Source organism: Lodderomyces beijingensis (assembly GCF_963989305.1).
Source record: "Lodderomyces beijingensis strain CBS 14171 genome assembly, chromosome: 4".
Taxonomy (NCBI): Eukaryota; Fungi; Ascomycota; class Pichiomycetes; order Serinales; family Debaryomycetaceae; genus Lodderomyces; species Lodderomyces beijingensis.
In genome coordinates, this window is record NC_089973.1 from 611,508 (window position 1) to 639,340 (window position 27,833).

At 43.5% G+C, this 27,833-nt stretch overlaps 8 protein-coding genes across 8 annotated transcripts; 2 read left to right on the plus strand and 6 right to left on the minus strand. All coding sequences in view use genetic code 12, as the record gives it.

The window, feature by feature from the left end:
* Positions 1 to 14: 14 nt before the first annotated feature.
* Positions 15 to 1,298, minus strand: LODBEIA_P33250 (uncharacterized protein; the record flags this gene model as incomplete). Its single annotated transcript, XM_066973423.1, has 1 exon — positions 15 to 1,298. One exon carries the CDS (start codon positions 1,296 to 1,298, stop codon positions 15 to 17), a length of 1,284 nt encoding a protein of 427 aa, XP_066830263.1.
* A 1,005-nt stretch (positions 1,299 to 2,303) lies between these two features.
* Positions 2,304 to 3,647, minus strand: LODBEIA_P33260 (uncharacterized protein; the record flags this gene model as incomplete). The annotated part of the gene is made up of 1 exon (XM_066973424.1): positions 2,304 to 3,647. The coding sequence occupies one exon, from the start codon at positions 3,645 to 3,647 to the stop codon at positions 2,304 to 2,306; it is 1,344 nt and encodes a 447-aa protein (XP_066830264.1).
* Positions 3,648 to 4,013: 366 nt separating this feature from the next.
* On the minus strand, positions 4,014 to 5,252 carry LODBEIA_P33270 (uncharacterized protein; the record flags this gene model as incomplete). Its single annotated transcript, XM_066973425.1, has 1 exon — positions 4,014 to 5,252. One exon carries the CDS (start codon positions 5,250 to 5,252, stop codon positions 4,014 to 4,016), a length of 1,239 nt encoding a protein of 412 aa, XP_066830265.1.
* Positions 5,253 to 6,341: 1,089 nt separating this feature from the next.
* On the minus strand, positions 6,342 to 7,322 carry LODBEIA_P33280 (uncharacterized protein; the record flags this gene model as incomplete). The annotated part of the gene is made up of 1 exon (XM_066973426.1): positions 6,342 to 7,322. The coding sequence occupies one exon, from the start codon at positions 7,320 to 7,322 to the stop codon at positions 6,342 to 6,344; it is 981 nt and encodes a 326-aa protein (XP_066830266.1).
* A 4,486-nt stretch (positions 7,323 to 11,808) lies between these two features.
* Positions 11,809 to 14,892, plus strand: LODBEIA_P33290 (uncharacterized protein; the record flags this gene model as incomplete). Its single annotated transcript, XM_066973427.1, has 1 exon — positions 11,809 to 14,892. The coding sequence occupies one exon, from the start codon at positions 11,809 to 11,811 to the stop codon at positions 14,890 to 14,892; it is 3,084 nt and encodes a 1,027-aa protein (XP_066830267.1).
* A 245-nt stretch (positions 14,893 to 15,137) lies between these two features.
* On the minus strand, positions 15,138 to 18,824 carry LODBEIA_P33300 (uncharacterized protein; the record flags this gene model as incomplete). The annotated part of the gene is made up of 1 exon (XM_066973429.1): positions 15,138 to 18,824. One exon carries the CDS (start codon positions 18,822 to 18,824, stop codon positions 15,138 to 15,140), a length of 3,687 nt encoding a protein of 1,228 aa, XP_066830268.1.
* Positions 18,825 to 21,791: 2,967 nt separating this feature from the next.
* On the plus strand, positions 21,792 to 24,305 carry LODBEIA_P33310 (uncharacterized protein; the record flags this gene model as incomplete). The annotated part of the gene is made up of 1 exon (XM_066973430.1): positions 21,792 to 24,305. The coding sequence occupies one exon, from the start codon at positions 21,792 to 21,794 to the stop codon at positions 24,303 to 24,305; it is 2,514 nt and encodes an 837-aa protein (XP_066830269.1).
* Positions 24,306 to 25,634: 1,329 nt separating this feature from the next.
* LODBEIA_P33320 (uncharacterized protein) lies at positions 25,635 to 26,150 on the minus strand (the record flags this gene model as incomplete). Its single annotated transcript, XM_066973431.1, has 1 exon — positions 25,635 to 26,150. One exon carries the CDS (start codon positions 26,148 to 26,150, stop codon positions 25,635 to 25,637), a length of 516 nt encoding a protein of 171 aa, XP_066830270.1.
* Between the last annotated feature and the right edge of the window lie 1,683 nt (positions 26,151 to 27,833).

Sequence of the window (27,833 nt, forward strand, 5' to 3'; positions counted from 1 at the left end):
TTATCCAAATATCTCTAAACGCTAACTACATATTTCTCACCATTGCCTCCGATTTTCTCCAAATCCTTCAATGCATCATCGATGATTTCCAATCCGCCTTTATACTGCTTGTATCTCGCAGGCCGTATCAACTGTTGATCCAAGAAAGAAGTGGTGGTTTCTATAAATTTCGCGCCAAACTCGAGGTCTTCATGGAAGCGCTTGATTACCACTTCGCGAGGCTCAACCAGCTCGGGGTACTCCTTAGGCACGCCCACTATGCCAGCAAAGAGCGGCTTTCTGAGCTTATCTGCTTCGCTCTTTAAATTTTTGTGGTTCTTATCAAGTAGATTGATGACTTTGAGCGATGTCTCCTTCGAAACACAGTCGATCCCGTATGCTATTCCCTCAGGCAGAGCCGCGGCTACTTGCTGTTCGATTTCGTCGTCGCTCAAGTACCGGTCCACCAACACGTCGACTCCAATTTCTCTCAAGTACAGCTCGTGTTTCGTGCTTGCCACACTCACGACTTTCAACCCGTACAACTTGGCCAATTGCGCAAGGTAGATCCCGACTATCGTGGCCCCGCCCCAAATCAAGATTGTTCCCTTTTGCTGGGGGGGTTCTTTCTCCAACTTGAATCCAAATGAGTTGTAGAATAAGATGCCAGCGGTAACGAGTCCCACGCCGATGGTAGCCCCGTCTTCATACGTGAATGATTGTGGTAATCTCCACACCAAGCGAGAGTCAATCGCCGTGTATTGTTGAAAAGTCGAAGTGCGATTATCTCTGTAGCTAGTCGAGCTCACTACTACTTTATCGCCGATTTGGAAACCCGAGACTTTGGTGCCTAACTTAACGACTTTACCGCTCGATTCGCGGCCATTGATCCAGGGGAAATGGTAGATGCCGAATCCGAACTTTTTACCTTTCCAATCTATGGGGTTTAAGCCTATGGCTTTGTTGTGCACGAGGACTTCATGGGGACCCAACTCAGGGATGGGGTACTCGGTTTGAATCTTGAGTGGTTCTTTGAAATGGGTAATGGATAATATCGATTGATGACTAGCGCTGAAATGGATTTCGGAAACAACTTCGCTTTCAATGACCTCAGGCTTCACTGGTGGCGTCTCTGGTGGTGTAATTGTCTGTTTGTCTTTCAGCTTTCGACTTTGCGGTTTAGCAGTGCTGCTCTTATTGACTCTCTTTGGCTCAGATTTGGTCTTTTTCGCGGAGACTTCCGATTTCAACTCCGAGTTTGGCTCATAGCTCGATCTGGATCTCTTGAGAGATTGAACTTGCACTTGAGTAGCTGACATCTTCTAAATAAATAAATTAAAAACTAAAAAAAACAAACCTCAATTGACCTCTCCTATCCTGTAGTGGATACTTGTTTGATTAGAAATCTCTTCTTTTCTTCCAGGAAAGCCTCGATCAAATTTTTCTCACCAGAAATCATCCTAGTTTTAAATTTGATTTTTTTTTTCTTAGGGTCCAATCCAGATAGGTCTTGAAGCAACGATAATAATCAGTATATTATTAACTATGGGCAATCCCTTCTTCTTCTTTTTTTTTGTTTGGAATCGTAGCGTTACTGCTGCTGCCATACCATGTGCTCCGTGTGGACCACTTAACCGAAAAACTGTGGCAGCTCAGATTTTTCTTTAGCTTTTTTTTTTTCTTTTTTTTGCAGCCAAATCCAAAAGTTGTAAACCAGGAGAGAAAAACCCGAAAACAACAAAATAAAAAAATAAAAAATGATGAAATCTCATGAAGTTGATAACAATTCAAGATCCACAGTTTTTTTTTTTTTTAATATCACTCGATTTTTCTTTCCATCTTGCTTTATCACTCTGGGTGCACGGTTGCCGCTGCGCGCAATCTTGGCTTTTTTTGACGTCTCGTCTCGTTTCGGTTACTTGGTATGTTGGATGTAGCGTAGCGACTCCACACTGCGTCGGGTCGAGTATCGGGTCAGAAAAGTGTGAATGTGGTTCCAGTTGTGTTGACTGTGCAAATACAGCATACAGTTTACACATATATAGCTTGGCAACCCTCACCCACCTTTGTTCCCCCTCTCGTCCCTGTTTTTTTGTGCTTGGTGACGTTGAATTGAGTCAATGACTTCTGATTTTGTTTAGTTGTTGGCTCGTGTGCGAAACCCCGTGAGCCAAACGATGTCTTTTGGCCACTACTCTTTTACCCCTCTCAAGTAGACAGCTACTTTGATTGCAACTTATTGCCATCGCACATGTAGAGATTTTCCCCTGCTTTCACGCTATTATTTCATAACTCATACAAACGTTCAAATTTTTTCTGCAAAATCACAACTTAAACTTACCAAACACCAAACTACTATTAACGCCACCAAACCCAAACGAGTTGCAAACGGCATAGTTCAAGTCTACCCCCAAGCGCGCTCGATTAGCAACGTAATCAAACTTGAACTGCAGCGAATCGTCATCTGCATGACCGCCAGCATCGTCCAAGTTCAAAGTTGGCGGAACTTGGCCTGTCTTGATGGCATTCACAGTGAATATCGACTCGACGGCACCAGCAGCACCCAACAAGTGGCCTACTGAGGATTTCGTCGAGGAAACCAACGTTTGCTCCGCAAAGAGCTTGTTCATGGCGTTGTTTTCCGCGCGGTCTCCAATCACAGTCGAGGTAGCGTGAGCATTGACGTAGTCGATCATCAAGGGGTCGATCTGAGCGCGCGTCAACGCTTGGTTCATGGCGTTATATGCACCTTCGCCATCTTCTCTCGGCGCCGTGATGTGATGAGCATCGCCCGAGACTCCGTAACCCAAAATCTCGCCGTAGATGTCGTCGGAAGTCAATCCACGCTCGAGAGCATGACTCAATTTTTCAATCACCATAACGCCACACCCTTCACTTAGCACAAACCCATTGCGCTGCTTATCGAATGGTCGGCTTGCTAAGTGAGGAGCATCGTTGAAATCAGTCACGACCGATCTTGCTCTGGCGAACCCTGATAATGCAAGCGGATGGATCGAGCTCTCGGTGCCGCCGCATATCATTACGTCGGAATAGTCCATCTTGATGAAGTTGTAGGCGTCGCCGATTGCCTGTAGACCCGTGGCGCATGCAGTCGAGACTGAATGCAAGGGACCTTTGAGCCCCCACTTGATGGAGATGTTGCCCGCAGCCATATTGTTGAGGAGACGAGGAATAAATAGCGGTTGCACCTTTTTATATCCTGCTTCAAGGTACGCTTGAGTGTTGTTGCATATATCACCGAATGAGCCTATGCCGCTTCCAACGGCAACTCCAATGCGTCTCTTGTCTTTGATGCAAACTTCATCTTGAAGTGTTGTTGTTGTTGATGATGATGCTTCGAGTAAATTTGAATCTCGTAACGCGTCCTGCGTACATGCCATTGCGTATTGACTGAACTCGGCTAGTCTCCTAGCCTCTGACTTGGCGAAATAGTCAGTTACATCCCATTTTCCGTCTGCAATCGAACCAGAAGGTACTTTGCCCACGACTTTCGAGGGGATCTTGTCCCACCCGTCTTGGATGTAGTTCGGTAGCTGGGTCGTGGAGATGATACCGGAGTCTCCTGCAATGAGTCGTTTCCAATTATGGCTCAATCCCACGCCCAATGGCGAAATTATCCCTATCCCTGTAACTACAACCCTCGTCATAAGTATACAAAAAAGAGAGTGTGTGTTTGGATATTCCGATGGTAGGATTTTTTGTATAAAATGCAAGTAATGGTAAAAAGACTAGAAAAGAAAACTCGAGTTTACCAAACCTTTATTTTTTCTCATCTCAGTGGAAGAAAAGAAGTTGGCTTCGTTTGTTGTTGCAACCTCGAGGTCAAGATCAATGTCCGACACGATATCATAGGTCTTCAAAAGTGCCTCTACTTGGTCGTCTCACCTTTCCCCTCTCACATTCTTCTGCTCCCTTCGTATTGTCTCGTTTTCTACAGATGACACGCCAGTTGCAAAGTGAAATACTCTTTTGATAATTTCGTACGACTACAGCCATAGTCAACTTGGGGTAATTCATTTAATGACAGTCAACTTGTTTACAGCATCCATATAACATTTCAATCGCTTTTCGTCACCCAACAAGAAATTAGTTTCGTCTTCAGCAATGTCCAAATCGACATCATAATAATTCAATAGTCGAATCCAATTATCAAAGTCGGACAAGTTGTCCATCTGGGTAAAGTCATGTTCGTGTTTGAGCTTGAGCTTTAGTGCTGTATGCAAAAACTCATCAACTTTCATAACTTTCACGTTTCCAACTGCATTTTTATTACTTTGCTTAAACTTTTTTTCAAAACTTGCAAATTCATTAACGAAATTTTTGTATTTCCTGAAAGTTGTTTCCTTTTCTGACGTGGATAGCTGAATCGTGTTCAATTGCAAGTAGTGATAATTGTAGAAATTGGGGTAATATGAATTGCGGACTTCATCTTTATGCGATTGCAAAAGGGAAAGTAGCTTGATCTTTTCCGTGGGGTATATTTCATTCAATACCTCGACGGTTTTTCGATCGTTGATCCATTCAGTGAAGATTTTCTGCTGGTTATGGTCTGATAAAAGAGCATTGACATGGTGCAATTGATCACTGAGTTTGTTCTGTACCAAGTCCCACGCATCATACTCTGAGATTTGCCCCGATAGCAGATTGAGTACATCTATGAGTTTCAGCTTCGAGTTTTCGTAATCCTGGGGTTTGTCATCTGGCTCTGCCGTGGCTACATTTTCCTCCTCTTCTTCTTCTTCTTCTTCGTCACTTGATGAGGAGTATCCCGCCAACAACAGCACCTTTGAAGCACTAGCGTCTCCCGAGGCACGATGCCGCTCGTCGTCCTTTGTCTCTTTTCCCCAATCATCACTTTTCCCAGCTTCTGTTGAAGCATCGACGTTGCCGTTTCCGCTGCTGCCCTCGGCATCTTTCGCCTCAACTTTTGCCCTTTTCAAAGTACCCGCACCCAATTCATCGCCCCCTACACGCTTTACGCCATCCGTTTCCCCTCGCCTCGACAGTCTCTTAACGTCACAACCTCTAGCCAGAGCAAACAAGACCGCTAGTTGGTCAAACTCGACATCTTGCATCAACTCAACTATATCAACATCACCTTGATAATGTTGTTTTACGTCGCTCAACTGCCAGAAACTCAACTTGTCCCTTGCGTTGAAGTAGAAATGGTGAGACGTGTTTGTGATTACAATGTACCACGATTCATTTTGGGGGATCTTGTATATGAATTGAGGGTGCATGGGTATTGCCATGACGAGATAAGAGAGAATGAAATCTCGGTCGCGATGTCCTTCCTATTTTCTAGTTCTTTTTTTTTTCCTTTTCGATCCAAAGCCGAGCTGTCGCATGGGAAGAGAAGAGATCTGCGCGGGAGAAGAAGTCAAGCTGACCCCTTTGTCATGGTGCCATCGATGTACTCATCAAATAGATTTCAAAAACAGTGAAAGATCAAGACGTTTCAACAACAGGTTGAAAAATACACTCAAATGAAGCGTAGCTGTAGCACTAGAAGCAGTTTCTCCTCTCTTGCAGCAGATTTTCTCTTCCCCACCTCGTATCCACTTTTGCGGGGAGCAGCTACCACATGAACCACCCCCCTCCTCTTCCCCCTTTAGACTTACCAACTGTCTTAAGGTCACACACACACAGAGTGACACACAGACAAGAGATTGTTAATTGACGTCACTGAAAGGAGAGAAAAGGGCGAGAGGAAGTGGAGAAAGCATCAACAGTTCGAGCCTTTCACATGCACTCGAAACCAGCCAAACAAGGGGGGGGGGGGGGGGGGGGGGAAGGGAAGGGGGACAGGGGGGCAAGGCTTAATGCATGTGGAATTGCTCTGTTGGCTCCTTTTTCCCTCGTGGACTGGCAAAAGTAGCAACAAAATTTGAACGAGACAAAGAAAACGCACTCTCGCCGCAGAGCTTGTTGAAATTGAAACTCCTCCTACCCCACGGGGAAAGAAAAAGGAGCAGAAGTAAAAGAAAAAAAAAATTAAAAGAGAGAGAAGTCGTTGATGCGTTGAGGGGTTGCTGCCAATCACCACCATTATGTAGCATAAATACAAGAGCACGAATGTACAGATGACTTTAAAAAGCAAGAGTGTGGAGGCATGACTACAACGTTATGGTTGTTGTTGATGATAGAAAATTAAACTTGGTTCCTTTTTTTTGGTTTTTTTTTTTCCTCAAATAAATAATTTTTTTTTTTTTAATTGACGTTAGCTAGTAAATTCATATCTCATTAAACACACATTGCACGTGAACTTCAAAAACATACAAAGAGGATGCTAGAGCTCCCAAACATTTTCGGATTTCCAACTACTTTTGCTAAGCAGAGGATTAGCTCACTAACATATTGACTGACATCTTTAGTCGTTTGGATTCCACCGAATCATCTGATGTTGGAGCAGTTGCAGCACCAATAGAGTTTGCCAATGGCGGCGCCACTTTAATGGCCGTGGTTGGATCACGTGCAGTTTGTTCTTCTATATCTTCGCCTTCTTCTATCATGTCCTCTTCCTCTTCGTCCATTTCCTCATCTTCGTCCATTTCTTCTTCTTCGCTGCCACTGCCGTTTATGCCAGGCAAGGTTCCCATTTCCATCGCGTCGCGCATGCCATGTTTATAAGTTCTTCGGATCCTGGTGATGGCTTTCTCGCTTCCCTTGTGTAAGTTTTTGGCATGTCTCAACAATAAATCTCTCCTCGAGAAGGGTCTTGCGCATATGCCACACGTAAAAGGTTTCAATTTGTTGTGAGTAGACAAGACGTGTCTCGACAAGTGTTCTTCTCTGGTGAATGCTCGTTGGCATAATTGGCAATTGTAGATTCTGGAGTGGCCCAGGAGTGTTTTGGTGCCGTAATTGGGTCCTTTTCTAGTATACGGTGATGGTTTAATTTTATCGTTATTTGAAGTGGGAGACAAAGTGGTGAGTCCATCACTGATGAGCGATGGCTTGCTACTAGTAGATGACAAGTCTAAACATGACGACGATGATGACGACGACGATGAGGAAGATCGAGAATCGTGCGATGTTGTTGAATCTAAAGATGATGTTTTATTGACGGATCCAGCAGTAAAGTTCAATGAAGATGAGATGGGTGAAGTTGCCAGTGTAGAGGTTTCATCCAGAGAAGAAGGTGTTGCTTCCACTGGTAAACTGTTGCATATCAGCTTGACGTGTGGTTTCTTGTCGTCGCTAGCGCTGGTGTTGGAGGAGACACTTTTGTTTCCAGTCAAGGATGTTGCGGATGCTGATTCTGATGCTGATAACAGGATCAAATTCGAGATTAAAGAAGGCTTCGCTGTTGGAGTATGCATCGTCTGATCGAAAGAAGCGAAGATGGAGATACAAGTTGAGCAACTAGCGTCTTTTTTTTTTAGTAGCGGGTGTAGTATTTCAGAAAACTCAATATAGCAAATTTGTCCACAGCATGTAAAGTAAAGTAAAGTCAAGTCAAGTCGAAGGTTACTCCAGGTGTTTGTGAATGAGTATGTGTGTGTAGTGTTTTTGGAAATTGACTAGAGAAAAAGGATGTTTTGAGAATGTATATTTGTAGTCGTCTACGGCGGGGAAGGGGGAAGGTCAGGACGTGGGGAGAAAGGGCGGGGAATCGGGTGGTTGGGGTATGTATGCTTGTTGCTCGCGTTCGAATTAGACTAATGACGTACAAAGTGCTGTTGTTTTTGCAAGTGCCTGTTTGTTCAAGTCGACTGTTGAAGTAGGCAGGGTAGATCGAAGAAGTTGTTCTTTTTGATGATAATGACGGGGTAGGCTGAAGGTCCAAAAGGGTGTTTAAGTAAAAAAAAAAAAAAAAAAAACCAAAAAAAAAAGGTTGAAGTGGTGCCACGTCTCTTTATAACTCCCGTGTGGATGGTTGCGAAATAAAAAAAAAAAGTGTTTAATTTTTAAACAAATGACCCTCTTCTAACTGTGACTCCCGTGCTGTCTCTCGGTCTTCTTCCGCCGTTCGCTCTCTCTGTCTCTCGCTTTTTCGGGATGTGAATTGTGAATGTGAATTGTGAGGAATGTTAGCAGTTGAGCAGTGTCGGCAGTAAGTATGTCAATGTGCCCTTAGTCTCTGGAGTAATAGTCAACTGAGCTTCGGTATGTGGTTGTAAAATAACTTTTGTATTTAAATCAGAAGACAATTATATAATAACACACGCTACACACTCCATAATAATAGCAGGTGTTGCTACCAAGTGTAATTTTGCTCGGGCTTTTTTTTTAACTTCTTTACATCTTTGAGTTCATTCTTCGCTCAAAGAAAGACGGGGGGAAGGGGGGGAGGAATCTTTCCCTCCTTTACCCTGTTCTTCTTGCAATACCGGGTCAAACAGAGGTGGGTCTACCGGTTCTTCAAGTTTACATGGGTTGCGTTTATCCCCTCTTCATTTCAAGACTTGGACTTACAGGGTAGAACCAGCGCTTCGTTCCCCTCTCTCGTCCTTTTCCTTTCCTCGACTGGTCTTGTCGTCATCATTTCTTGAAGCAGGGGGGCGGGGGTGGGGCGAAGAGTAAATTAAATAAAAAGAAAAAAAAAAAGGGGGGGAAGAAAAATAAAAACAAGAAAAGAAAAGATTTTGTAGTGGGGACTGTGTCAGTGTCACTGCCGGACCAGAGGATCTTCTCAACGACTTATTACTTTTTACTGCCGCCGCCACTGATGCTGGCTACGGCTAAACTTCGAAAGCTTCAATTATCGTACTATCTTTATCTCGTGCATTATCCAGGTCCTCACCATCACCAACACCACCTCGTCCAAGGACCAGAGCAATTGCACGTTCAAAACCTTTTGATTCCAAGTTACCAAAAGTGTCTCAGATCGCTCTTGTCCCTTCATCTAGACTGCTTGTTCATTTTTGTGCCTCAATCGCTTGCAAAATTCTTTAACTGAACAGCCTCATCCTCTTCATCCTCTGCATCTTATTCGACTTTTTCATCTTTACCGTCGTTCGACATTCGGCATTTCAACAATTGCCAAGTTATAAGCTTCTCTTCGGGGAAACAAGTCTGCACTGAGAGACAGAAGAGACAAACACCGACACCGACACTGACACATACGTTCCCTGCTAGAGGCCAATTTGTATCAACATTGAGCCTTTTCTTTGAGTGGTGAGAAGGTGTTGTCGCTTTTGAAAATAATGAATTATTCTACGGGGTTAAAAAATCTAGCCGTCATTCTCACGAAAAGATCTATTGCACCAAACCCTTTTTTGTCTAAGGCCGAAAAAAAAAAAAGAAAAAGAAAAGAAGGACAAGCAAACTACATTACCATGTATTGTCGAGCAGAACAAGAAGACGAATATGATGAAAAAGTAAATCGTTTTGATGGGTATTGTTGCCGAGAATACAGTCCTCTCGTTAAAACCACGGGTAGTTGCACTTTTCGGTGCTTTTTACGGCTCCTCGTCGTTACCGTCGTCCGTTGAAAAAAAAAAAAACCTCCATCCTCTACAGCAACAACAGAAACAGCAGACCTTAGACGCGACAAGGAGTCAAAGGCTAGAGCGAGAGGTGGGGGAGATCTTCCAGAGCTGAAGCTGGTGGGGCAGCTAGGGGGATCAAAAAATAAAATACGGCATGTTCCTCCCGTTCCATCCCTCGCCGTCCTCTCTTGCTCTTGCTCTCGCCCCCCCTCCCCGCCTCCGATTGAAATCTTTCAAACTCACAAGTGTCCAGTGAGAGCAGTCTTGCTCATCTCTCCTTCTTGTGCCGCACGCCAACTCTGAATATGTAGTGTGCGGCATCTATATATAGCACTGACAAATTATACTTCCCCGTCGGTGAAGGTGAAGGTGGAGGGCATCTTCGCAGTAATAATAAGAGCACTATTATTGTTGCAAAAACAAACTCCACGGGTAATGTGTGTATATGTGTGTGTGTGTGTGTTTTATAGTCTGATGCGTATATTTGCAACGACTACAGCTGCAGCAGCAATGAAAAGGTCCATCTCCGAACTATACTCGAGAGAATCAATAGCCCTGTTTCACAATTTGAGTGTGTCTTTTCTAGGAGATTCCGACCAGTCCACCGGAGTATTAACAACTACTACTATTGCTATTACTAGTGCTGCTGCTATTGCTATTGCTATTGCTGCTACTGCCGCTACTGTTCTCGCTCACCACTTAAGCGGGTGCGGCTTCATGCAAATGGCTACTAGAAACGGCGCCATTCCGCCAACTGGACTCTTCAAAAAAAAAAAGGACCAAAAAAAATCTGGCATCCATGGAAAAGGCCCTATTTTGCGAGAAAAAAAAAATATCAACCGGTTAATGTCAACAGAACAAAAGTTGACTTCTTCTGCTCTTCCCGAGGTTGTTTCTTTACTGTTCTTTTTGCCGTGCAGACGGCGACGTTCCCTCGTCACGTACGATATTCTTGTTTTTTTGTTGTTTATCTTTCTCTCGCTCGGTCCCCAAGGTTTGAAACTTACACCAGGGCTTCGGAACAACTCCGCTTATTCTTCTTGTAAATTATAACTTCTTGTATTGTATATTTGTCGACCCGCAGCCGTTGTCTCTTAATCTTGTGTTCAGGTGAGTAGTATATATTAACTTAATCAATATCTAGATATCTCCCCCCTTCCTTTCCACGAGGACAGACTACAGAACCAGAAGATCAGCGCATCGAGACAGGGTCTCGACATTGAGGACACAAAAGAAGAGGCTACGGCGAAGGCGGCGGCGGCGGCGACGGCCCTCACACGTCATCACCATCATCATCGACAAAAACAACAACCCTTTAAAGCTCTCTTATTATAAGACCACACCACTTTGAGCAAAATAAATAAGACCAATAATTTTTTTTTCTTCTCTTTCAACTGGCTGCTTCTTCTTCTTCCTCCAGGGTTTTAAAGGAAAAATATAAGCATCCGGGCTCTGTAGCAATATAGTGGATCTCGGTTTCCTAAGCTGACATGACGAGACCACTTACGTGTGGTGTGCCCTTCTCTGGATATATCACCTCGAGCTTTCTTTTTCCTCCGGGGTAGGTAGGTATTTGGGCCATGACCGTTTCCATGACACCGGAAGGGAATTATTATCGACCATGGAAATAGAGAGAGAGTGAGAGAATTGTCGCCAAATGATGTCACCAGTGATGTCATTTTGGTCGGACTCCAAAATGGCAAAAAACCAAAGAGAAAAAAAGAAGAGAGAATCCATGCGTTTTGCTTTAGAAATGTGGAAAAGTTCGTGAACGTTGAACGATGTGTTTTACTTTGATCTAGAGCTCTCTGGTTTCCTTTTACATGTGGTCCGCACTCACACTAGCTTAAACAGTGCGTATAATTTTTTTTGGTGTTACTGTTCCTGTTTCTGTTTCACGCATGTATTTGTTTTTCCAGCAATTGGTAGCACGCTATTCAAGAGAGATGTCACGTGAAGATAAGTCCAGGAATTGTCGTGAAAATGGCCATGTCTTGTTTTGCTGATTCATGACACACACACGCTTGCCAATCGTTACTTATCTTGACTGCCAATCCACTGTGGTAGTCATACACACACTTCTACAAGTCACTTGCTAGACAACGAACAGTTGCAGTGGTACACCAACTACCACACACACACACTTACAAACATTTTCTTTTTTTTTTGATTTGACATAACAATAGAAAGAAAGAGAGCGTGTGTGTGCAAGCGGCGACGGGCCAGTTAGATAAGAAAGACCTTGACAACTGGTAAACTCGCCAGGGTTTGCATTCAAAATTTACATCAGATACTGGTAAAATTGTGAACATCTCACGTTTTTTGACAGCACCAATGAGGTAGTGGCGTCGATCCATCCATCCATTCAAGCAATATGTCATCGAATCCGTACAAGATTACATCCAACGACAACGACGACAACAACTCCAGCTCGCCTTACGCGGGCAGAACTACTTCATCGCCCCGCTCGACAAGACCTAATGAAGATGGATACGACGGCAATTTCCCCAACCATGACTACAACCAAGATACATTTTTATCGCGTATATTTGGACTAAACTCAATCTATAACCAATTGCAAGACAATTATCAGTACTACGACCCCGAGTACGACAGTGCGTACCATCAAAACTTGCTTAGGCTGAGCTTGAAAGATGCCGAAGACGAAGAGACATTTGGCGTGCCTGTTGGTGATCACGCCAATTTAGCTGCTGAAGACGGGTTGGAAGATGATGGCAAACTCATGCCCGGGGACGGAATCCAGTTGAAACCAGTGGCGAATGCTCTGCAGTCGCGCAAGCTGAAGATGGATGTCAACTCAAACAGCTTGCTTGATTCGGAATCAGACTCTGATCTTTCTTCCAGTTCGGATTCGTATATCAAACCGGCTCGACCACGTCCCAAGGGTGAAGCTCCCATAGTCGAACAGGCCCAAAGCGAGCAGCCTCGTCTTGTTCAAGCCAAGCAGGAACTCGCGTCTAATGATGCCAAGTCTCGACCGAGCATCAAGTTCCAAATCCCACAACGGGCAAAGTCGATAGTTGGCAAATTCAAAGAGCCGACATTGCCTCTATATAGTCAACCACCACAATCACAATCACAACCACAACCCCAACCTCATCGAAAGCCACAACAAAAGCCATACGCCAATACAAATTACAAACCCTCGGCGCGTCCCAGGTCTGCTCGATTAGTGATTCCGCCTAGAGAACGTGCGCTTTATCTTTGGGCCAATATAACCAATATGGATGAGTTTTTGGGTGACGTGTACTACTACTATAGAGAGCGCGGGTTGGTGAATATCGTGCTAACAAGGATTGTCGATTTGTTGATTCTAGTATTTATTATAAATTTCACGATTTTCCTCCGGTGGGGCATCGACTATTCCAAGTTTTTGGAAAATTACCATGAAGAACAGCATCTTGTGCTATCTGATTTAGTAGTTGCCAACTATTTCAGCCAAGTGCCGTTTTTCATTAATTTTTTGTTTTTCGGATTCTCGGTGTATGTGATATTACGGTCTATTCAGCTATATTTTGACTACAATTACAAGCTTAAAGAGATTAAGAACTTTTACCGGTACTTGTTGGACGTTGGAGACACGGAGTTGATGACCATCAGTTGGAAGACAATTGTTGAGAAATTGATGCTACTCAAGGACTACAACAGTCTCACGTCTACTCAGCCAATTGAAAACCACTACATCAATGACTTGTCGTCCAAGATTAGATTAAACGCACACGATATTGCCAATCGGATTATGAGACGTGAAAACTACATGATTGCCTTGATAAACAAAGATATCTTAGATCTCTCTGTTTTATTCATGAATGAGAAATCCGTGCTCACAAAGACATTAGAGTGGAACTTGAAGCTATGCATTGACAACTTCGTCTTCAACAAACAAGGCCAAATCAATGGCAGTATCCTCAAGGAGTACAATCGAAATCAACTAGCGCGAGAGCTCAAGTCGAGGTTCAAACTCGCAGCAATGATAAATGTGGTGTTGTGCCCATTCATAGTCATTTACTTTGTCCTCCGCTCATTTTTCAAGTATTTCAACGAGTACAAATCAAACCCTAGCTCGATTGTGGGATTGAGGCAATACACGCCGTTTGCTCATTGGAAATTGAGAGAATTCAACGAGTTGCCCCATTTCTTTAGTAAAAGGTTGCAATTATCCCAGGGCCCAGCTAACACATATATTGATCAATTCCCCAAGGGTTTTTTTGTATTGAATGGCATGAAGTTGGTCAATTTCATATCTGGCTCAATTTTGGCGATTTTGGTCATCTTTGGTATATTTTTGGAGAATGAGCTGCATTCGTTTTGGTCATTTGAGATAACCGAAGGTAGGTCTACCTTGTTTTATATTAGTATATTTGGTACCTTGTGGGCAGTGACCTCGTCATCAGGCACACCGGACACACAACAACAACTGCAGCTGAATTACAACCACAATACTTTTGCCTATGACCCCGAGGCCAACATCAAATTCGTTTCCCAGTTTACGCATTACTTGCCAAGCTCTTGGAATAAGAAACTCCACACGATCCAAGTCAAGAATGAATTTTGCGAACTTTACTCGTTGAAGATCATCATTATCCTCAACGAAATCATGAGCTTGATCTTGACGCCCTTTATCCTCTGGTTCAAAGTATCGAGAAATAGTGGCGCTATTGTTGATTTTTTCCGTGAATATAGTATACACGTTGACGGGTTAGGCTATGTGTGTTATTTCGCCATGTTTAATTTTGAAGAAAAGGACAAGAACATGATGCATGGAGGAAGCAGCAAGCGGAAGAATAAAAAACTCAGTCGGTCCAATAAACTTCAAGCTAAGTCTCAATCTAATTCAAAAACCAATGCCAATGCTAAGGCTAAGGCTAAAATTTCCAAGAGTGATCTGGAACATAGTGGCGACGAAGCAGCCAATGTCGTGCCACCAACGACAAGTGTAAAGGCCAACAATGGACGCGTCAATGCAATTGATCTAATATCGGATGATGATGACGATGACGACGATGACGATGGGTATGACAGCGACCACTACGACGCACTCGAATACTTCCAAAACGACGACAAGATGATGAAGTCGTACATGTACTTTCTCAAATCATACGGCGGCAAAGGCAATGCTGCTAGCGGCACTGGAGCTGCTGCACCGGGGTCATCTTCATCGGCACGAAGACCAATTAATCAAGCACCACCAGGCTCACACTCACTTTCACAGCACCAACAATTGTCCAAAGTTAACCGCAAGATGGACCCGTTTGCAAATCACGACGGTGCCAATGACGCCATCAACTTTGACGATAGCAGTCTCATGTTCCCTGACATTGACGACAATCTCGGCGACGATTCTGGGGTTGGCGATAGATCGAAACGGAAAGGCGGAGTCTTGGGCATGTTGAACCAGTTTTACAAGCAGGAAGTTGGCCAGAATGCCCGTGTATAGATCTCTTGTATCTGGTTTTTTTTTGATGTTTCATGTATGCCAATATATGTCTATCGTTTATTCAAATAATAATAATACTCTCTATAATAAGTCTACGTTTTATTTTCCCCGTTGATGAAATGAAAAAATTCAAATGAAAATGAAAATGAAAATGAAAATGTGTAATGTTAAAAAAAAATAGAAAAAGATGCGCATTTGATTTGGACTTGTTTCCCTATTGGAAAGGACCTCATTTTTTCCTTTTTTCATGCCACAACGGTGGCATCGTTTGAAGTCAAGCTGACTCCAACTGTAACTTCGCTCGCTTCATCTATTGCCCCGCTAACGACGCTGCTGCTTTTAGCATTGTGTCTCGTGCTGGCATCGCCTTCCAAATGGCCCGCCTCGAGAATATCATTTATCAAATGAGGACCAAACTGCTGAAAGATTTTTTTCAAATTGCTCCTCTTGATCGGCTTCGACAAGAACCCATCCATGCCGCAATTATAACACTCTTTAACGTTGCTCTCGTCTGCAAATGCAGTTAGAGCAATAATGGGTCTTTTATAGTGCAAATTCTGGCGGATCATCTTGGTCGCTAACAATCCATCAATACGCGGCATTTGCACGTCCATAAAGATGAGTCCAAAGGGTTCGCTGTGCTCATTTTCAATGCTGGCCTTGACAAAGTCAATTGCTTCAGCACCGTTGCACGCCATGGTGAGATTGGTGAATCCTTCAAGGCGCAACATGCGCTTGATGACCTCTTGGTTCACTTTATTGTCTTCGGCAATGAGAATCTTGATCTTTGTGATTTCGCGAACAATAGAAAATGACTCTTCATCGGGTGATGACTTGGCAGTACCTGTGGCTGTGCTAGAGCCTTTGCCTGTGCGCACGGAATCGGCAGTACCTGTAGATGTTTGCTGGAGCAACTGCGATTTATCTGCAAAGATAGATCTGTTGAGTTTCATTGATGCAGTTTCCGAGCCCACGGCAGATGCCGTGGACGATGTAGACGACGGCCTTGACTTATCCGAGAGTTTATCACTCTCATGCAGCAGATCCGTGCTCCCGTTGCGGCTAACTGCTGGTTCGCCGTTTTCCGCATGGCCATTTTCATCAACCACCACCACTGGACCATCATCAAATACCACTTTTCGATTGCTTTTGGCATTTGGGTTAAACTCATCGGTACAGAATGCCTCCAAGTCTTGCGGCGGAATTACGATTTCCCCAGTTTGCGGCAAGGGCAAAGTGAGCGTGAATGTAGACCCCTTGCCAAGCGTAGACTTTAAGGTTAATGTGCCCTTCATCATCTTGGCCAATTGCCGACAAATACTAAGACCCAACCCTGTTCCTCCATAGCTCCTGCTCAATGTTTGATCGCCCTGCACAAAGGGCTCAAACACTTTTTCCTGCAACGTAGGCTCGATTCCTGAACCTGTATCCTTGACGTCAATTTGAACCACCCAAGTCTTTGGTTTGTACATGTTTCTGATTTTAAAAGTCTTGTCGTTCTTGACAACTTCGTTGTTTGCCATGTCGGAGTCGAAATCAGACTTTTTGTCCAACTTGGGGTAGCTGCGGTATTCGTGGGAGTTTGGCGTCAAGTTAAGCCTGTTGATGCTTGTCTGGTCATGTATTGTGGTAACCGAGGGAGTGCGGCTGGTTCTAGTGGGGACTCTTTCTAGAGATTGCCCCGGGCTGAGACTAGGCGGTGGTGACAACGGCTTGTGCGTGAATTGAGATTCAAAGATATTTTTTTCGTACTGTGTAGTTGAAAGGGTAGTGATGCTGTTTGCATCATCGTCGTCATCATTGGCATCCTTGATACTAGCACCACCGATCTCTTTGTCATTTATGTTATTGTTATTGTTATTGTTATAGTCATTAAAATTTGTTAATTCGTCAATGTTTGTTTGAGGTTTAGCAGCCACTGGTTTAGGGGCAAAATAGTCACTTGCGCGGTCAAATTCTATAACTGGAGACAACTGCTTCACCTGCTTCGGCTCCTCGGCCAGTGGCATTACATAAACGTGTTCATACTGGTCCTCTTCGCTCCTTTTGAGATCGTATTCACCTAGCAACTTGAATGAAACAACAACCGATCCATCCACAGGGGTAAACTTGAGGGAGTTTGAAACGAGATTCATGATGATCTGGATAATCCGGTTGGAGTCGCCATAAAGGATTAGCTTTCTAAAGATGTTAGGTTTAACCAAAATCTTAAAGTTTACTCGCTGATCGTTGGCCAATTTCATAAAGATGGACTGGATCTGGTACGAGATTTCAAGTATTTGGAAATTGGATTTTTCCAATTTCGACCGGTTCAATGTATTCTTTGAATATGTCAACAACTCGGTCAAGATGTGCAACAACAACTCCCCGGACCTGTAAATCAACTTTAAAGAATCCTTCATTCTCGACTGGTCTTCTTCTTCCATGGCGATAGAGGCCATGCCCAATATACCATTCAAGGGCGTGCGCAACTCGTGCGAGATGTTGGCGATGAAGACCGTCTTTGCTTCATTGGCAGCCTCGGCTTCAATCTTTGATGCTTCTAGTTCCCTAGTTCGTAACTTGACGCGATCTTCCAAATGCGTGTATTGCTTCTCGAGCTCTTCGGTCATGATGTTGAAAGCGTCGGTTAATTCCGTTAGCTCATCTTTGAAAAACATCTTGGACCTCGGTATTCGCGACGGCAATCTAATACCCGAAGAATAAACGGATCCCGAGCCATTGGAGGATGTTGTGTGCACGCTATTGCGCTTCACCAATTTCTCATCAGCTACAGTCCCGTCTGCGTTTGGACCATTGTTATCTTGTTCCCTCTTGTACAGCGTGATTGACATTGTTGCAACTTGCAATCGAGTAATCGGCCGAATAAACCACACCGCTAGCGTGAATGTCAAGAGACACATAAACACTCCGACACCAATCACCACACCAATGATAATTTTCTTTATTCGCGTCACCGGTGCATTGAAGCTCGATGCCTTTTGCGCAGTGATGACCAACCAGTTCCAATTACTGAAAGTCACACGTCGATAACTGGCAGATAACCGATCACCGGACACCCCTTTAAAGTTGGTGTCGATTCCCTTTGTCGCGTTTGTTTTAAAAGCCTTTGAGATAAAAGAACTTTCATCTATGTTGTAAGAGACACCAACTTTGATGATCCCTCCGCTGTTTAAAAAAACAGTCTCAAACGCCACCAAAGTCTGACTGACATTTTGATTGTAGTCCAAAGTGTTTCCTTCGTAAACAGGTCGAACAGCCAACGCCCAATAATCGGAGCCGCTCGTCTGTAACGCGTGCATAATCGTGTCTGCGCTAAGAATAACAGATAGATAGCCAATGATGTCCTCTTTGTCGCGGCCTCCCATGACAGATATCGTGGCACCAGCATAGTAGTGGGTATCCGTGTCATTATTCAAATTTGAAGTGGGTCCTGTATAATAAAAGGAGTAGTTGGCATACTCCAGAACCATTGGCGGCAAAGGCCCACCTTCGGGGATTGGGAATAAAGCCTCTTTTGTTTCCGGTGTCAAAGGTGTGGTCTCATTTTGAGTGCTCTCAACGATTTCCAAGTCCTTGTTGTAGAGCCTGGCTGAGATGACGATATCAGTCATCATGTACTGGTTAAAGAGGTCATGCACATCGCTGTACAAGAGCGACAGGGTATTCCCACCTTCTGCCTCTTGCAATGGATTGACGATTGTGTCAACCTGTGCCATCGAGGTGATTGTGATATCTAGAAAAGTGACTGCTTGCAGTAGTTGGGTAGCTTTTAGTTGGGATATGACTTCAAGACGTTCGGATCGTAGACTTTTCAAGTTGTTGCTAAAGTAGATACCTGTCACCAACCCCAAGATCAAAAGAGAGAGCAAGGACGCAACCCCAACCAACACCATCAACTGCGGTCGGATCCCAACTCGAAGTCTTCGCATATTGTCGGTGGAGTTTTGAGAACTCGGGCTGCTTTTCCGATGGAGCCAGTTGACCAAACTTTTCTGAATGCTTTTTCTTTTCTTTTTCTTTGATTTCTAACGGGTATAGTTCAACAGTAGATGTATGCCAACCATGAAAAAGTCCGAGGGCGCAAAGCCTATTCCAATAAACGAAAAAACAAAAAAAAAACGAAGATAAAAAACAACCAAGTTTGAAGGGTATAGTTTTGCTTGAGTTTAGATTCTTGATGGAAACGCTTGTCTCTGGTACTCAAGGCAAGACAAGACAAGACAAAACAAGACGATGCCGACCTGAATTCAACCGCCTTTAGAAGTGTATTCTATTCCAAGTTCGAACTTTGTGCAAGTGGTGTGAGATTTGTGGTTAGCAAAAAATCTGTATTAGAGCAAATGATGAACGCCTTTTTTTTCTCGATAATCTCTCTCCAAAACGAGCGCCTCTGTTGTTTCTTCTACTCGCAAGGTTGGTTTTCGCTGGTATTTCAAAAGCAGAAGAAACTTCGAAAGTTATGGGTTTGGGGCTGAGATTCTTGTGTGTGTAGTGTTTGCTCTGGCCTCCAAGCTGAAGGAGAGGGTAGGAGAAGAAAAAGAAAAGAAAGAAGTTGAGGGTGGGTCAGGTGAGCCATACGGAACGCAGCAGCTCATAACAGGGCCCCCCAGCCAACTTGAGACATGCTCTATTATTTTTTTCCAGCGTAACAGGCAACCGTGTATTCTGAGAGTCTCCTTTGGCTGGGGTCGAGTTGTTGGATATGAATTTGCCCTGACGCAGATCTCCATGCATTCTGGTCTCTTTCTTTTTGACGAATTTTAGTTTTTTCTTAGAGAGGAGGGAGTGGCGGTGTGAGCAAATAAGCACTTTCCACGGGCGGTGTCCGAGAGTCGAGATCGAGGCCAAGGGAGAAAGGGTATAAGGGGAGAGGGTTAGGGGTCAAAGCAAAGGGGCTCGAGATACTGTTGCTTTATTATTATATTGTCGTTGTTGCAGTTGTTGCGATTATTATTCAAGCCGAAACGGGGTTTGAAGTATTATTACCTCGTTTTCTCTTCCTTGGACCGGACGATGAGTCGGTTTATGACTTGACTTGATAAGGTATTATTTAGCTGCAGAATTATTTTTGATCAGTTGCTACAATTCGTATTTTTGTCGTTAGTGTAAGTAGGCTAGTGGGCTAGTAGGCTGCCAGTTAGCAGCAGCCGCGTTCGGTAGCATGTGTGTGTGTGTATGTGTGTTTGTCGTACTTTTGCAAGGCATCTCTGACTGACTCACATGGAAATCATCAGATCCCATCACTGAACATCCTCCAGCCACGCCATCTCCCTGTCGTTGTTCTTGTTGTTGCTGTTTTTCTTTCACTTGTGACATTTTGACTTTGGAAATTTCATTTCCAAAGTGGATCACCGGCTCCAACTAGCGATATAACCTAGCCCAGCATCTTTTCGTATTTTTCACGACAGCTCGATATGCAGCAATTTGTTGCCGTTGTTGTTGTGTGTTTTTTTTTTCTTTTTGCTTTAACTCCTGGGGCAGCTTGTTGGTGGTGGTGGTGGCGATGTTTTCACCAACCGGTTTTCTTTTTTTTTTGCTTTTTTGGTTACACAAGGCGGGCGGTAGAAATGGTGCCATCTTGCTATTGCATTGGAGCTGTTTCTGCGCTTCAATTGTTATAACATTAGCAACCTAAAAGTTCTATTCTGGTTGACAGCAGTCTATTTGTTCAAACCATCTATATCTTCATGTTGCCTGGCTTTGAAAAACCGATGATGACGTGCAACGGACTTTTCAATTATAATTGTCCAATAGCCGGATTCGCAGCTCTATCCGGGATTCCTGTACGTACACGTTTCCTATTTCCTCTTCTCCCCTCTCCCCTTTCCTACCACTGTCTTTTCATATTACTTCAAAAAACAGCAAACTTGGGTAAGATCTCGGACTTTGGTCGCGACTACTTGAACTATTCCTCATCGTAAGCGGGGTACCAATAGGACCGACTTCTCTTGCGTGCCAACAATAAAAAATAAAAAAAAAAAAAAGAAGAAGGAATCACTAATGCCGCATCGAAAGCTGAATCTCTTTATATGTGTTTTTTTTCCTGGACCATTAACAACGCACTTTTGTTTGCAAGTAAAATCTTACGCTTCCAAATTTGGCAATAGCGGCTCTTACGTCTGAAGCCAAGTTGCTTCAAACATGTACTGTTCAAACTCATTCTGATGTCAGGTCCTATACCAACGAAAAAGAAAAGGTAATGGTCTCTCTTGCATCAACAGTTAGATCAGAGGCTTTGGACTGATCAAGTGGTGGCGAGCTTGGGGTCGGTGCTCAAATCGTTCTTTTTTTGCCTCAAACTCCCTCGAATTATCTTCCTTGGCTCACTTGCGTCTGCATTTGCCAATGACAACGTTTACCTGTGGAAAAGAAAAAAAAAAAGAAAAAAAATCCCGTGAGCTTCCTCTTTTACGACTGAATAGAAGTTTCATAAACTGACACTGCTTTGGGGTTGTCGCTTCTCCCGAAGCGACCCACGGCTGCAGGTTGGTAGGTTAATTCCTTGGAAATTATTAAACTTATGGGGAATTTATATAGGGTTGTTTTTGCAGCTAAAACAATAACTCTACCCAGCCCACGTCTTAGAATATCTCTTTTGCAACCACTCCACATGTGTGTCATGTCGCGAGAAAAAAAAGCCGACACGACAAGCAACGTCGTGCATTGTCTCACAGGGAAAAAAAACCAAAAAGAAAAAGAGAAGAGACGAAGAGGAGCGACGCCGCACTGTTTCCACTTTGGGGAAAAGAAGAGATGAGTTATTGATGTCAACTTCGAAAAATTCAAGCTAGAGAACTTTTAGGCATCAAGGACCATATACATCTGACGTGTGACGTGTTTCCCCCCCGTTTAGAAGCTACACAGTAACACTAGCCTCTGCCGAATATTTTATTGACATGGCAGGCTCACAGCTCAAACAGCTTAAATCGGCCCTCAGGGAAAAGGGCCTCCTAGGGCAAACAAACACAAAAAAATCGAAAAAGTCAAAGACGAGCAGACGCAACGAAGTAGATAGAGACTTGCAGAAACAGAATCTTTTCAACGTGCGATCAGAGTTTAATAAATTTGACCAGCGAATCAATAGATCCAAGCATGACGTTTCCATTACTGCAGGTAAAGAATTTGTCAAGGTCGGGTCAAAACAACATAATGACGCCACTGCGAAAAAGGGCGCCATGCAAAAGCAAATGAAACTGCAGTATGATTTAGAGAAACGCAAAAAGGGCCGCACGGGAGGCATTTTGGATAAGAGATTTGGTGAGAATGACGTTGGGTTATCTCAAGAGGAGAAAATGTTGGCGAGGTTCACTAGGGAAAGACAAGCTGCTACTGCAAATACGCGAGGCAAGAAAAGAGGTCTCTATTCATTAGAAAGCGAGGAAGAAGAAGAAGATGATGATGAAGATGATGATGATAATAATGGAGGGTTTCAATTGACTCATAGTGGCCATGCGTTATCTTTCGATGACGAGAACACAATCAACTATGTCGATGAAGATAGGCTCGTTCGTGGAGGAGAAGAACAAGGAGATGCAGCACAGGAACCACAGCGGAAAAAGAGCAAGAATGAAGTGATGAAGGAGATTATCGCCAAGTCCAAATTTTACAAGCAGCAAAGACAGCAGACTTTTGCCAAGACGCAGGATCAAATTGATGAATTGGATGAGGACTTTGGCGACGTCATGGACGATTTGAGAGGTGTTCAACAATCCTCGGCACCAGGGATGAATAAGAAAACTCCAGAGGACAGGGAGTATGATAGCAGGGTCAGAGAGTTGACTTATGATAGAAGAGCAGTCCCTGCAGACAGGACAAAAACAGAAGAGGAATTGCATCGCGAGCACGAAGAAAAAAGGCAGAAACTAGAACAAGATAGGTTGAGACGAATGGAAGGGTTTGTCAGTGCGAGGGCTGCAGAAGGCGATGATTTAGATGAAAATGATGACGACGTGAATGGTTTTTGGGGTGGCGATAGTGAAAATGAGGAGGACGGGTTTAGGATAAAGGGAGATGGCGATGAGGAAGAGGAAGAAGAGGGAGAAGAAGAAGAAGATGATGATGATGATGACGAGGGAAAAGAGGAGAGTGAAGGGGTTTCTAATCGCAAGCCAGTTTCCCGGAAATCCGCTCCTGTTGTCATGCCTTTAAATGTGGAGGATTTCATTCAACAAGTATCCTCACTAAACCCTGAAAAACAAGCTCAACATGTGCAAAAGATTTGCGATGCCTACAAGCCCAACCTAGCGATGGGCAACAAGGAAAAAATGAACCAATTCGTGAGCATAATCTTTGAATACGCGCTTCATTTGGCTAACAAGTTTGAACCCTTGCAGCCGATATTGACCGTTTTGAAAAGACTCAGCTCGACATATAACGAGCAATTGGTGGAGACAATGAGGCAGTATATTGGTGATATCGAATCGCGAGTCGAGTCAACAACGCTGGCAAAATTGCAGCCCTCGGACTTGACTTTTTTCGTCATTGTTGCATTTTTATTTTCAACTTCGGATCATTACCACTTGATAGTGACCCCGTCTTTGATCTTGATGAATCAAATTTTGAGTAATGTGATTTACAGAAGCAAAGATGATTTGAAAGCATTAGCCCAGGGGGTGTTTTTGACGGACGTTTTGCTCACGTACCAGAGGTTTGCCAAGAGGTTTGATCCTGAAATTGTCAATTTTATCGAATTTGCATTTTTGAGCTTGGTGCCGCAACCAGAACAAGTTGATGTCAACAAGGTCTTGTCGATGAGAAATCCAAATTCAAGCCTCAACTTGGTGAAGTCGGCCAAGTACCCTCCAGAGGATCCCTCAATCACCTCCATATCCCTTGAAGAAGTCTTTTCTGCAAGTGAGGCAAATTCAGAAACACTCAAGGTCAATTTGCTTTTGAAGCTCATCACAATCATGGACAAGGCAGTGTCTTTATGGAGAGACAAACCATCACTCATTGAAATCCTCAGTTCTTTCCTCGTTTTGCTCAAACACCTCACCAAATACACAGCGATCACCACCCCATACCTTGAAAAATTCACCAAACTCTGCAAAGCATCTGCAAACTCACGTAGACCGCTTGAGTTGCAACACCATAAAGCCATCGGTATCGCCACCTATGCCCCTAAATTTGAAGAGAATTTCAACCCCGACAAGAAATCATACGACCCCAACGCCGAGCGCCAACAGCTCGCAAAGGTCAAAGCCCAGCTTAAAAAGGAACAGAAAGCGGCCCTCAAGGATATCAGATACGAAAACCGGTTTTTGGCAAGAGAACAAATCGGCGAGAAGAAACAAATGTACGATGACTATCACCGCAAGATGGCTCACATTTACAATTCGATTCAAAGTGAAGAAGGCAAGGAGCGCAATGATTACGAGCGGGAGAAGAAGCTGCGTAAGAATCGAAAGTAGTTTGAATTTTTGCTAGAATTTATAGAATTGAATCTACTCACTGAGTCTCTACTCTGCGCATGGGAGTGCGGTCTAGGACTAATCCATCGTCGTGCCTCTTCAATACAAGAAAGCTATCAAGAGTGAAATCCCACATTGCCCTCAACACCCCCTACCCCCTGAAGATTGCGCACCATGTTTGAGTCACCGGACAAAAAACGAGCAGTCACGCATCCAAGCCCTTTTTTTTCAAGGTAGCCCAAAATAATTCCCCCCCCCCCCCCAAGAAACAAAGAGAAATGACCGATCAAGTGATGCGCAAGTGTATGTGCCATGCGTTGCGGATACTGCACTCGGACATCATCAATTTTGACAACCGCAACTTGAGGTTCTTGAATTGCGTCTGAAATGGCTCTGTCGTGGGAGAGGAGTTGGATGTCGGAATGTCGGTGCAATTTGATGCGTCATTTTTTTTTTACTCCCACAGCAAACGAAGCCGGTGAACTATGCTACTCTTGCTTCGAGAGCAATTTAAGATGTGACCCTGTGAGACAATAGGATTCCAAATTCCAAACCTCGGAGTAGGTCCCCCCCCCCCCCCTCCCCCGTCGGTCAATTGCAAAGTCTCACTCTCAATCTCCCAATCTCTACATCTACATATCTACAAATCTACAAGATGCAAAAGCACGGCAAGATTTTAGATATAAAGACATGTTTGTATTAGGTACAAATAGTGACAAAAACTCATTTGATGAAATAAAAAAGGCTGTAATTAAAAGGTTGGAATTAATTGAAATTCAAAACAAGCAAATACAAAAAACAAAAAAAAAGATGAAAGCAGCGGCAGCATAAACACATCACTTCGCGAAATGAGGATGGCATTTTTTGCCTCCACGAGTTTCATTTTCAAATTGATGTGTGTATGCGATATACCTCTCTTCTCTTCATAGATTCAAAATCTCTTCTCCATCTTCCTCTTCCTCTGAAATCTCGGCAAGATTTTGTAACAAACGCTGTTTCGCTTTCCTTTAAAGTCGTTCCCATAATATGTCCTCTCATTTGCTTGCATGAGATTTCGAAAAAAATGTTAACGGGGTAGTAAATGAATGTTAAAAAAGTATAATGATGGGATATTGTATTGTAAAAAGTTGTTTGCTCTTTTTTTTCGTTTTTATCTTGCCATCTGAGTCATGTCGGCTTGATGATGGTGGTGTTGGTAGTGATGGTGGTGTTGGTAGTGATGGTGGTGGTCAGGTTTCAATTATGCGGATTTTCTTTTTTTTTAAGTAATAGTGTGTAGTAACAATACACTTGTAGATTGTAGCTGATAAGTTTTCAACTCAAACAAACTTAAGCTTGCGACATTGATGGGACACCGGTTCTTGGAGCAGATCTTCTTGAAGAGCCGCCAAACAAGCCGCCCTTAGCCAATGAGACGGCACTGAAAACCATGGAAAAGATAAAGATAAAAGCGGAAAAGTACAAGAATGCAGTGGAAGCTTGAGCCTTTCTGCATCTTCCCTCTGAGCCTTGGTTGATGGTGTTGCGGTCCAAGTATGCTTGGTTGTTACATGAGTGGGCTCTGATGGCAGCAGCAATGGCAGTGGCACCAGCAAAAGTGAAAACAAAGTTCAAAAAGTCAAAAATGAACAAAATGACTGGCCATGCAAATGCTTCAATGAAAAAGGCAAAGACACCGTAAAAGGACGAGGTCAACAAACCGAAAGCTGCTGCAAAGACGGAAAAGTTCACTTGTGGGTTGTGGTGGGTAACTGTGGTTGCTGCCAAAGAACCGGTCAAACCCAAGGCAACAGCCAAAAAGACAAAGTTGAAAGCTCTCAAGATAACGTCTCCAATTGCCAACATTGTGAATCGATTATAAATAAGCTGTGGTTATAAATATAGGTATATATATATATATATATCTGTGGAAGGTATGAGATTGAACTTGCTTGCGTGCGTGGGTGGTATATGTGTGTGTTTTTTCTGCAGCAGGACGGTAGTGGTATTGGTAGTCTACACTGGATATGTCGAAAAAACTTACTGATGAATGAGCACGATGATGAAGAACGGCAAGAAAGAAAAGAACAAGAAAGAAAGGAAAGAAAGGAAAGGGGAAATTCCTGGATTGACAACTTTTGGAGGGGAAATGAAATTGAATTTATACATACTCTACCCGTCAAATAGCAAAAGAGACAAGACGGGAGAGAGAAACTTACATAAATTACTTACTAAGTCACGTTTTAGAATCTGAACCTTGCCCTTCCTCTACGCAAGTTTTGTTGTCCATCTTGTTTGGTTAATAGGGTAATAAGAGAAGATGATGATGACATTGTGCAAATGTATGGTGTCTATGTCTATGTGAGTGCTACTAACCCTCAACTATGCAGATTTAAAAAAAAAAAAAATTTGGCCAGTGGTGGTGAGTGGGTGGCCGCTGTGCTCTCACTACCAGGGGGGAAGAAGTAGGGCAGAATTTTTAGCTCACATAGAAGAGAAAAAACTGGGAGAGCAATCTTAGTTTTGCGTTAGCTTATAAGATTTAAAAAAAAAGGGAGATTGCGCTGTGGATGATTGAATTGAGTTGTACCGAGTTGTATTGAACTTAGCCGAACTAAGTCGGTCAGCGAGTGAGTCCGTGAGTGATCATGGTGGGTGATAATGATGATGATGACATCGTTCCTGTAGAAGAGAGTCTGAAGGAGAGAAAAAGTTTGGTGTCTGCAACAGGATTGTTTTGGATGGAAACTAAAAGGGAAACTCTAACTTTAACACTGACTACGTGCAGAGACTTTTTGACTATGAGGCTCCAACTACACCACGCCAGATACAATTCCAACTACAATCCCAACCCAAATTCTGTGTGCCGTCCCCCCCCCTCTGTCCTTCACTGTCGTCTACTGTCGGTATGTTGTCCGCCACTGCTGCCGTCACCATTACCAACAAAGCGTAAAATATCTGCATTCAATCGCCATAAAGACAAATCAATAACAAGCCGGAGGAAAAAAAGCAAAAAAGAAAAAGGACGCTATTAAACGCACATCATTATACACAATCATGAATGGGTCTCTGTTTTTCTATGGAACCCAAGTAGAATAAAATGGAAAGAATCATGAGCGTAATCATAAGGGGGTCCTTTCTCGTTGAAAACTCTTTCAAAATTCGAAATTAAATAGCAAAGCAAACTTGGCTTGAATCGTCGTGACTTTGTTTGGGGGCAGAAAAGCGAGATTGCGATAGGTTCCGTGGGGAGGAAGGGGGGTAGAAAATAACGATCTCTCGCAACCGATGGCGAGGCAAAAAAAAAAGAAAAATTTGGCACTTTCGGTTGTAAAAGCTCCAAAATACCGCTTTAGCAGATGAAAAAGTGAAGAAGTGACCCGAGGCCATGATTCACTACAAGCTTTCAACGCTTTACACTCTTGGGACGAGAAAATGAACAGCTCTTTGTTTCGAGCTGTCTTGAGCTCTTTTAATCAGCGCAAGGCAAGGAATGAATGAAGCAAACTTGGAGCCCAGAGATGAGAGAAAGGGCTCACTTCTTTTCTA